General features: G+C 35.3%; 1 protein-coding gene across 1 annotated transcript; it reads right to left on the bottom strand.

The window, feature by feature from the left end:
- Window positions 1-352: 352 nt before the first annotated feature.
- On the bottom strand, window positions 353-10,689 carry LOC131805073 (uncharacterized). Its single transcript, XM_059128310.1, has 2 exons — window positions 10,364-10,689; window positions 353-2,974 (listed from the first exon to the last, which is right to left on the bottom strand). The coding sequence occupies exons 1-2, from the start codon at window positions 10,406-10,408 to the stop codon at window positions 2,009-2,011; spliced, it is 1,011 nt and encodes a 336-aa protein (XP_058984293.1). The 5' UTR covers window positions 10,409-10,689; the 3' UTR covers window positions 353-2,008.
- Window positions 10,690-11,995: the final 1,306 nt, after the last annotated feature.

Raw genomic sequence — 11,995 nt, 5'->3', positions numbered from 1 at the left:
ACGATTTGGTATAGCCCCCATATAACGGTACCTCCCAATATTCGGTATTTTTATGGTTTTTGCCACATTTCTTCTAATGTTTCCTTTACCCTAAGGTGGAGGTATTAAAAGTTTGGCCCGGCTAAACTTAATGTTTTTTAATCGTTTTATTAACAAGACGTTTATAAACTATTTAAAATTCAATTTATGTACAATCTTTATTGATTTGTTTTAATTTTCAGTGGTTTTGGTTTTTATGTGGCAAATTGAAATTATGTTTATGTGTTGTTTAAATATAATAATGAGTGTTATCTTTCTTGTATTTTTTGTGTGAAAATTCATGTAAATTTATATATGTTTTTTTTTTTTTTTTTGAAATTTATGTAGTTTTGATGTATGGTTTTCTGTGTAAAAATTATTATCTTTTTTGTAAATTGTGTAATGATTTTTTATGGCTGAACGTTCTTCATGTTGTATATTTGTTGAATAAATATTTTGATGATGTTTGTTGTGTGTTATGTTTGTTGTGTGAAAATGTTCTGTAATTATGTTTGTTAATTTAAATCTTCACTTATTATTGTCTTTAATTTTAACTTGTCACTGGGGAGCACTTTAAACTTTCGCGGGCACGATTTCAAGACGAACTGTGTTGATGCCTAATTTGCATCAGCTTGGCAACCAAATTTGCAAATCAATTTGTTGCTTATTTACTTCCAGTCAGTTAGTGCAACATATATTTAAAAATTTGCCGCAGTGGCCGTTAACTCCAACTGACAGTGGAGATCAAAAGTTTACGCACTAGTAAACATTTCTGGGCCCCGAGTGATAAGTGTAAATCTTCAATTCCACTTGCTCCATACAATTTTCGGCAGCCGCCATGTTCCGAATCTGTCCAGCGAACACAATTCCCAGTTGTGTGTTGAACGACAATGTTAATTTTCGGCAGCAGGCATGTTCCGGTTCGGTCAATCCAACCGCCACACACCCACTTTTGCGAATCGCGTTGTATGTGTCCGCCCCTAATTCCACATCTATAGGCGTGTTCCCCCTAGGATCTGGGCCGGCGATGGCGTAATTAGTGAAGCCCCGAGTGGAGTCTTCCAAATGAGCCTCCGAATAAAGTCGCCTGGGGAGTTTGTCTCTCACCACCGCATTTACCTGCAGAGACCAGCTGCTGCTAATTCTTCTGGGTTGTATAGTGAATGTGGTTTGGCGAAACATTGCATGTGTAGGTCCACGATTTGGTATAGCCCCCATATAACGGTACCTCCCGATATTCGGTATTTTTATGGTTTTTGCCACATTTCTTCTAATATTTCCTTTACCCTAAGGTGGAGGGTATTAAAAGTTTGGCCCGGCCAAACTTAATGTTTTTTAATCGTTTTATTAACAAGATGTTTATTTACTATTTAAAATTCAATTTATGTATAATCTTTATTGATTTGTTTTAATTTTCAGTGGTTTTGGTTTTTATGTGGCAAATTGAAATTATGTTTATGTGTTGTATAAATATAATAATGAGTGTTATCTTTCTTGTATTTTTTGTGTGAAAATTCATGTAAATTTATATATGTTTTTTTTTTTTTTTTTTCTTTTTTTTTTTTAAAAATTTATGTAGTTTTGATGTATGGTTTTCTGTGTAAAAATTATTATCTTTTTTGTAAATTGTGTAATGATTTTTTATGGCTGAACGTTCTTCATGTTGTATATTTGTTGAATAAATATTTTGATGATGTTTGTTGTGTGTTATGTTTGTTGTGTGAAAATGTTCTGTAATTATGTTTGTTAATTTAAATCTTCACTTATTATTGTCTTTAATTTTAACTTGTCACTGGGGAGCACTTTAAACTTTCGCGGGCACGATTTCAAGACGAACTGTGTTGATGCCTAATTTGCATCAGCTTGGCAACCAAATTTGCAAATCAATTTATTGCTTATTTACTTCCAGTCAGTTAGTGCAACATATATTTAAAAATTTGCCGCAGTGGCCGTTAACTCCAACTGACAATGGAGATCAAAAGTTTACGCATTAGTAAACATTTCTGGGCCCCGAGTGATAAGTGTAAATCTTCAATTCCACTTGCTCCATACAATTTTCGGCAGCTGCCATGTTCCGAATCTGTCCAGCGAACACAATTCCCAGCTGTGTGTTGAACGACAATGTTAATTTTCGGCAGCAGGCATGTTCCGGTTCGGTCAATCCAACCGCCACACACCCACTTTTGCGAATCGCGTTGTATGTGTCCGCCCCTAATTCCACATCTATAGGCGTGTTCCCCCTAGGATCTGGGCCGGCGATGGCGTAATTAGTGAAGCCCCGAGTGGAGTCTTCCAAAAGAGCCTCCGAATAAAGTCGCCTGGGGAGTTTGTCTCTCACCACCGCATTTACCTGCAGAGACCAGCTGCTGCTAATTCTTCTGGGTCGTATAGTGAATGTGGTTATGCGTTGCGGTGCTGCATATGCCGCATATGAAATGGTGGTCATAGTTGCCGACTGGCTCATCAGTGCCCGCACCATCACGAACCCTTCCATCCCTTCGGCCATTAATCTGATCATTACGGTGGGCACCAATATCAAATCCCATGCAAAGGCTGGTGCGTTTATAGCTTCCATCTGCTCGTGGCACCTCATCCAGCTGCGATGCCCCGTGCAGGGTCGTATGGTGCCTGCTGTCGCAACGTCTGCAGCCATCAAAACTGGGGCAATCGGGGGCAAGATGGCTCCTTGCCAGACAGTTTCGACAATAACCACGTCTTTCCACCGTCTCATACCTCTGAAACGGGGTCTGTCGCGGGACACAGGGCTCGAGTAAAGGCTGTGGTCTTGTTGGCATAGTCCACAGGAGTACAGCCATTTGCTGGGTCCTCGGTGGCTGGTTGGGACTGCGGGCTGTTGGATTTGGGGTTGGGCGGTTGGGGCTCCGGGCTGAGTTACTGGGAATGCGGCTCCGGTCTTCCATGCGTCAGTCCTGATTCGGTAGATAAGTAGCCATATCTGTAAAAAACAAGAAGCGAGTACTATGTTTTTAGGAGGAAATAAACGGCTAGTCAGTCGGAGAATAGTTTAATAATTTTGGTAATGGGTCTGCATATATTGCCACCAGAAGTCCGTATATACTATCCGAGTATTTTAATCCGTGCCCTGAAATGATTTTTGAACGCGACCCAACTTCCATTCGTTTGGAGCGAGTCTGTCATTCTTAATCACTACTAAATCTCCCTCTTTATATATATATATATATATATATATATATTAATTTTTAATTGTTTTAGGGATTTTGAGTAAGAGTAATTATCTATATATATATATATATATATATATATATATATATATATATATATATATATATATATATATATATATATATATATATATATATATATATATATATATATGGATATATACATATATATATATATGTATACATATACATTCCGGGATGAACATGAGGTAATTGATCTGATAATGTATTTATGTCATACTCGTATCTCGTAAAGAACTGTGGATTTAATTTTAAAATTTTTGAAGATGATAGATGAGTTCCGAAATAAAAAATAATTTTTCGAAAATAATATCGTCCCTACGAAATCTATTAAATTAGTGGATGTGGGTGCCGCACGATGACTTAGCTTTCAGGAAACTAAAGATGAATTTTCTTCGACTCCGCTACCCAAAAAAAAAAATATGCCACTCGTCTTGCGTAAAGAACTATGGAATTGATTTTAAAATTATTTAAAAATGATCGATGAGTTCCAAAATAAAAAATAAATTTTCGAAAAACATCATCCCTACAACGAATTAGCTTTCCGGAAACTAAAAAAAGAATTTTTTTCGACTCCTCTACTCAAAAATTATTATTCTACCCAAAACGTTAAATTCCAGGTGCGATGCAAGCAAATTTAGTGTAGTTGCAGCTCTTTCGAAAATTATCAGCCTGTGGCATATGTCTTCAAAGCTCTAACAAAATGTTAACAAAAACAAAATCTTATAATTGAAACAGACCATAAAACCCCTCGAGATTATTATTAAAAAGACATTCCACTCCGCTCCACATCGACTATTCTCTTCTAGGTATTGCCATAATCTCCATACGTCGTTTACATGAAAGACACTGAAATAAAATTAGCAGATGCTCTCAGCAGATATTGCGAAAATGAACAACATCGTAGAAAATATAAGTACATGCAGTTAAAACCCATACAACGATGTCAATAAAAAACAAGTAAAAAAGCTGTAAGTTCGGCCGGGCCGAACTTTTAATACCCTCCACCAGTTGGTACAAATTTGGCAATTTCCAAAAAAATAAAATAAATAAAATAAAATAAATCCTTTAAAAATTCTGTTAAAATCTTAAAAATACCGAATGTCTATACGACGACGTATACCTGCATAGGCAACTTTTGTCATAAGTTATTACAACATTTAAATGCGAAACTTGAAGAAAAATTTGTTCATAATGTAGCTAAAATCATCAAAATACCGAATATAGGGGGTACCGTTATATGGGGGCTATACGAAGACGTGGACCTGCACAGACAATTTTCTGGCATGGGCTGAAGTATCCATTACGAACTTCAAATGCGAAATTTGAAACAATCCCGGTAAATAATGTCGCTAAAATCATCAAAATACCGAATATCGGGGGGTACGGTATATGGGGCCTATACGAAGACGTGGACCTGCACAGACAATTTTCTGTCATGGGCTGAAGTATCCATTACGAACTTCAAATGCGAAATTTGAAACAATCCCGGTAAATAATGTCGCTAAAATCATCAAAATACCGAATATCGGGGGGTACGGTATATGGGGCCTATACGAAGACGTGGACCTACATGGTCCATTTTCTGTTTTCTGCTGCAGTATCTATTACGAACTTCAAATACCAAATTTGGAACGGTTCCGTGAAATAATGTCGCTAAAATCATCAAAATACCGAATATCGGGGGGTACCGTTATATGGGGCCTATACGAAGACGTGGACCTACATGGTCCATTTTCTGTTTTCTGCTGGAGTATCTATTACGAACTTCAAATACCAAATTTGGAACGGTTCCGTTAAATAATGTCGCTAAAATCATCAAAATACCGAATATCGGGGGGTACGGTATATGGGGGCTATACGAAGACGTGGACCTGCACAGATAATTTTCTGTTAGGCTGTAGTATCCATTACGAACTTCAAATGCCAAATTTGAAACAATTCCGGTGAATAATGTCGCTAAAATCATCAAAATACCGAATATCGAGAGGTACCGCTATATGGGGGCTATATGAAAACTTGGACCTACATGACCCATTTACGAACTTAACCTGCCTACTGGAAAAATATACATGTGTGCAAAATTTTAGCCTTCTATCTCAATTTGTTCGAAAGATAGCGTGATTACAACAGACAGAGAGACAGACATACGGACAGACAGACAGACACACAGACAGACAGACGGACATGGCTAAATCGTCTTAGAATTTTACGCTGATCAAGAATATATATACTTTGTTGGGTCTGACGTGAGTATTTCGAGGAGTTACAAACGGAATGACAAAATTAATATACCCTCCATAGTATGGTGGAGGGTATAATAAAAGAACACCAACAGGCGATACAAACTTACAAATGCTGATAAAAAATTATGTAGAATGGATGGCCGACATCAATAACAAAATTACTACATGAAATTTTAGAAACTTTTATATGACGATGGCATAATTTAAAATAACTAAATTACGTTACGTTGTTTTATAAAAACAACGATAAAAGGATTAATGCTGACCATTTTGCAAAAAAAAAAATACTATGGTATACCGAACAAACAAGCCAAAATTGTTATATTAATAGACAAGACACGGTCGACAAAGGGGTTTTTGTTGTAACAGACAAAACCAACTTACATGGTTATGCTACTTCGTTCATGTAAAATAAAAGCATAACAAGTGGAGAAAAAAAATGAAAATGTTTATAAGTGCAGTTGTAAGATTTAGAAGATTTCTCAAAAGAATTTTAAAATCTGTTTCTTTTTCAGACGGGACTTGTAATGTTGTCTTTTCAAAATTGTATGTTTTTTCTTTATTTGGGACTGTTATTGTCCTCTTTTACTTATTATTTTTGCCTGAAAACAAGTATGCCAAGTTTGATCGAAATCGGTTCAGATATAGCTATAGCTCCCATATATATTGTTCATCCGATTTAATATTTTTGCACCAAATGGGCAATACAAGTCCGAATTTAAAAGATACAAATGCTTATTTAGTCCTTTTAGCCCTCATATAAGTATATCTTTATCTGATTTCAAATTAATTTTGCACCAAATGGGCAATACAAGTCCGAATTTGAAAGATACGAAGCTTATTTAGTCCTTTGAACTTTAAATTATATTTATAATCATAGCGTGCATGATTGAATTCTCCCATAAAAAGTTTTAATTGTTATGTGGAGCTCTACTAAATTAGCAAAGTGGTGTAGGGTTTGGCCCTATAGAGTGCTTTGCCCTTTGGATCTTTATATAGGGTTTGCCCCTATAGCGTGCTTTGCCCTTTGGATCTTTATATATGTATGCGTTAAAATCAGACCAGGGGTTCTTGAGTTAAAAGAAACTAATTTGTTCTCTATTTTAATATTTTTAATTGTTTTAGAGATTTTGAAAGAGTAATTCTCTCTCTCTCTATATATATATATATATAGGAGCTTGTCCTTGAACAATATTTTATTAAGTTGGTTTTGTCTGTTACAACAAAAACCCTTTTGTCGACCGTGTCTTGTCTATTAATATAACAATTTTGGCTTGTTTGTTCGGTATACCAAAGTATTTTTTTTTTTTTTTTTTTTTGTAAAATGGACTTCATTAATCCCTTTATTGTTGTTTTTATAAAACAACGTAACGTAATTTAGTTAATTTAAATTATGCCATCGTCATATGAAAGTTTCTAGAATTTCAAAAAGATTTCATGTAATAATTTTGTTATTGATGTCGGCCATCCATTCTACATAATTTTTATCAGCATTTGTAGGTTTGTATCGCCTGTTGGTGTTCTTTTATTTTTTATTGACATCGTTGTATGGGTTTTAACTGCATGTACTTAAATTTGCTACGATGTTGTTGATTTCCGCACTATCTTGCTATTATCAGAGAGAAATCAATACCAAACAACTAATGGCCGTTAGAACAGAAAACGTTGTTATCCATTTGTTCAATTTATAAAACATAAAGTTCACTATTAACATACACATTTAATACTTTGTACCATGGTACAATGATATCAAGGTAGGGCTATGATACCATATGATTTCATTTTTTTTATTTTCTTGGCTTAATATGTCATCTTTATTTGTTTATGTATGTGTTTTCTTTTCAATAACAAAAAAATTGTTCAGAAAACATTCAAATTCGGATGTTTTCAAAATGTTTATTTCATCGTATGCATCGACAAAATCTAGAGTTTTTGTAGCGAAATAATCCTTTAGAGATATATAGAACCTGGTTTTGAAAAGAAGTGTTGACCTCTCATTCAGTTTTCGCGGTCTTCAATTATTTATTCAAAATAAATGCAACAAGTTGTTTGATTTTGTTATTGTTTTGATACTATTTCTGACATTACAAGCCAAACAGGTAGACCTCTATACTTGCAATTATTTCAAAGTTGACCTACCTTCTCTTCATTGTACCATGCTTTGTACATACTTTTTAGTGCGGTTGAGGCGTTGGGAAAACCTAGCTATGTGCAATAAATATTTTAAAATTACATATTTCCCAGCCGCCATAAAATATGACACGATAATGAGTGAGATAATAAAGGTGACCCACACGCACAGATATCGATGCGCTCAGTAGATGTACAAGACCACCAGCCTGGCACCACCAAGACCACAGGTTGGCACTGTATATTCATTTCGACGGGAGCGATGTATAGCATTACGTTTCCATTCTTCTTTTACGAAGAAGCTAGCCGATGACTTAAGCCAGTAAAAAAGTTTTGTCTGTTACAACGAAAATCCCTTCGTCGACCGTGTCTTGTTTTTAATAGAACATTTTTGGCTTGTTTGTTCGGGGTACCATAGTATTTTGTTGTTTCAAAATGGTCAGCATTAATCCCTTTATTGCTGTTTTTATAAAACAACATAACATAATTTAATTATTTTAAATTATGCCATCGTCATATAAAAGTTTCTAAAATTTCATATAGAAATTTTGTTATTGATGTCGGCCATCCATTCTACATAATTGTTATCAGCATTTGTAAGTTTGTATCGCCTGTTGGTGTTCTTTTATTTTTTATTGACATCGTTGTATGGGTTTTAACTGCATGTACTTATATTTTCTCCGATGTTGTTCATTTTCGCAATATCTGCTGAGAGCATCTGCTAATTTTATTTCAGTGTCTTTCATGTAAACGACGTATGGAGATTATGGCAATACCTAGAGGAGAATAGTCGATGTGGAGCGGAGTGGAATGACTTTTTAATAATAATCTCGAGGGGTTTTATGGTCTGTTTCAATTATAAGATTTTGTTTTTGTTGACATTTTGTTAGAGCTTTGAAGACATATGCCACAGGCTGATAATTTTCTCTTATTACTGTTTACCGTTTTAAAACTTCTTGGCAATGCCTCTATTTTAATTGCATCTACTTTCATGTCATCGTTTTTGTGCAGATCTCAAATTTGTCGAAATTACATTTTTTGCTTGATTTTTATACCCTTCACCAGAGTATGGAGGGTTATTAATCAAGAAAAAAGTGTATTTTCAGCAAGATTGAGATCTGCAGTGCTAGTGAGATGGCTACAATGCAACTAAAAATAACTGCACAGTCATATCGTTTGTAACATCTCGAAATACACATTTTAGACACCACAAAGTATATATTCTTGATCAGCATAAAATTCTTTGTCTATTTAGAGATGTCCGTCCATCTGTCCGTCTGTGGAAATCACTCTGGCTTCCGAACGAAATGAAGTAGGTTGATAACATTTTACTCAAATGTATATTATGTCTGCAGGTTTTTTTAATTGAAAATGGGCCATGTATGTCCACGTTTTGGTATAGCCCCTTTTAACGGTACCTCCCGATATTCGGTAATTTGATTATTTTAGCGACATAATTCACCGCAATTGTCTCAAATTTGGTATTAAAAGTTCGTAATGAATTCTACAGTCTACGACACAAAATTGTCTGTACTTGTCCACGTCTTCGTAAAGCTCCCATACAACGCTACCTTCCGATGATAGGTATTTTGATTATTTTAGCGACATTATTCACCGGAATTGTTTCAAATTTGGTATTAGAAGTTCGTAATGGATACTACAGCCAAAAACAGAAAATTGTCTGTGCCCCCATAAAATGGTACCACCCTATATTTGGTATTTTGATGATTTTAGCGACATTATTCACCGGAATTGTTTCAAATTTGGTATTTGAAGCTCGTAATGTATACTACAAGCTATGACAGAAAATAGTCTGTGCAGGTCCACGTTTTCGTATAGCCCCCTATAACGGCTCCTCCCGATATTTGGTATTTTGATGATTTTAGCGATGTCATTCACTGGAATTGCTTTTAAATTTGGTATTTGAAGTTGGTAATGGATACTACAGCTTACGACAAAAAATTGTCTGTTCAGGTCCACGTTTTGACATAGCCCCACATAATAGTACCTCTCTTTATTCGGCATTTTGGTGATACAGATCCACGTCGTCGTAAAGACCCTAATATAACGGCAACATTCGGTATTTTTAAGATTTTAAAAGATTTTTTCTTTTTTGAAAATTGCCAAATTCGTTCCAAGTGGTGGAGGGTATTCAAAGGGCCTTCAAGCGGCCGATGAAACCGTCACACGCTGCCCGACTGTTGCTCTGCGTTGTTTTGGCCCAATCCCGTCGAAGCGCTTGCTTGAGGTGATCGACACTTTGGTATTTTTTTCTGATGTCACGGTCGATTAATTCGAGCGAGAAGCGACCATCGGCTGTTATGGCGGCACACACCATTACCATGGCCGTCGCTTGTGTTCTGGTGGCCAACCGAAGGTGCACATTTCAGCTGACCTCTTTGGCAGGTAAACACGATCATTTCGTTCGTTTACAAACTGCTGGACAACGAATGGTTTCTCATGCGAGAAAACCCAATTTGGAAGTTCACAACATTCGGTTAAGCGAAGCAACTCTTTAGCTCTTTTGAGTCTATTTTCTTTCTGTTGCGGTGTAAGGTCTTGCACTTTTTGGAATTTAAATGGCTTTACCCCGAGCTCATTTTTCAATATTTGCCGAATGGAATATTGCGATATGTTTAGCTCACGAGCAATTTTTCGGCCAATGCGACGCGGGTTTCGGTCAAGTCGCTTCTTTATTTTTCGAACCATTTCTGCTGATGTTGCTGTTTTCTTCCGTCCACTTACTTGACGTCGGGCTACGTACGGGTACGAGACAAAAAAGAAAACCATTTATGTTGTTGTATCCAATTTCTCCATGATGTCGATACGTTATTATCTGTTCTTCGTCGAGGGTTTGGGGTCTTTACAAAGGCTGTTATTGATGGTTCACATTTCATATCTATCCCACTCCTGCGGGGTACTGTTGTTGAGTATGAACTGATGTACAATAGTACAATATTAGCTTACGGTTAGTTATGTTTGTAATTCAATGAGGAGAGGAGAAGTATTAATCCAAATTAAAAATATGTGTTTACTGGAATTATATTTTTTTAAGTTATATCCTGGTTCATGACACCGACAAGCCAACAATCGATACCTAAGCGAGTAGAATTAAGAAGGTAAAGTCATGCAGTCATATGTTTACAAATTTTTTGACACATTAACTGTTGTCATTTATGTTTGAGGAAAAATAATACATATTTCAATTTGAGAATATGAGAAAGTTTTCTTTGCATCTTTAGAGTTTTCTTTGCAATAAAAGTGATGCTGGCGGCAATGAATCTTTTTGTATTTGTATCGGAAGAATATATTCGGTATATTCCATCTCCACACTAAATCTCGTGTTGTTGAACTATTAGGTTATGCAAAATTTTGAGAAGAATCGGATGTTCCTGTGGATGGTGTGCCAGAAGGATTTGTCCATTCTATGTTTTCTTTATACTTGAAAGAAATATTTCAATTTACGAAATTTATTCAAAATTCTTGCTCTTTGTGGGGAGGTACTTGAAGGAGTTATCCGAAAATCCTATTCTCTCACCAGGTCATGTGTTTGTAGATGTATTTCGATGCGTAGATTTTGAAAATAGTTTGTTTCTTATTTCGCATTTTTTGAGTGTTATAATTATTTCAAGTTTTGACCCCTTGTGGGGTACATACCAGATGAATGGACCAATGTATCTAATCTTCACACTAGATCGTTTATTGGTAGAAATATTGGGTTTAGGAAAGACAATGTGACTCTTACTTCACATTTTATAAAAGATATTATTCAAAATTGTAATCCTTTGTGGGGGAGATACTAGGGGGAGTGGGCAGATATAGCCTTTTTGTGAACGTTATCGTTTGAGAGTTATCGTTCTCACCGGATAAAGGACATGCTTTGATTGACTACAAATTAAATGAGACCATTATTTCTATGAGGTACATTTTGGGCGAATCAATATATATATATATATATATATATATATATATATATATATATATATATATATATATATATATATATATTCCCTCTGAAGTCGTAAGCTAAAGCTATAACAAATGAAAAAAATCTGGTCCATTTTACTTATTTATTTATTTAAATTCATTCATGTAATAAAAGGCTAAAAAACATTACATTATAATAAGTTCTGAGCAAACTAAAATTATTACAAAAAATAATCAATAAATTCATAAAACTAGGAAAAAAATTACATACCACTCATTTATTATGAGCTTGAGTTAGAGTTTGGCCCCCAACCACAACTACAAGAAAAAACAGGGTAGAAGTCCCAGATAGCAGTAACACAAATTAATGACTTAGTAGTATTATAAAAATCAGCTAGTATTAAAAAATGCAAGAAGTTTTAATTTGAACACATTATTAGAATGCGAAAA

This window comes from Musca domestica, unplaced genomic scaffold (assembly GCF_030504385.1).
Source record: "Musca domestica strain aabys unplaced genomic scaffold, Musca_domestica.polishedcontigs.V.1.1 5, whole genome shotgun sequence".
Lineage (NCBI taxonomy): Eukaryota > Metazoa > Arthropoda > Insecta > Diptera > Muscidae > Musca > Musca domestica.
The sequence above is the reverse complement of the archived record's forward strand: the minus strand, read 5'-3'. Positions and strand labels throughout refer to the sequence as shown.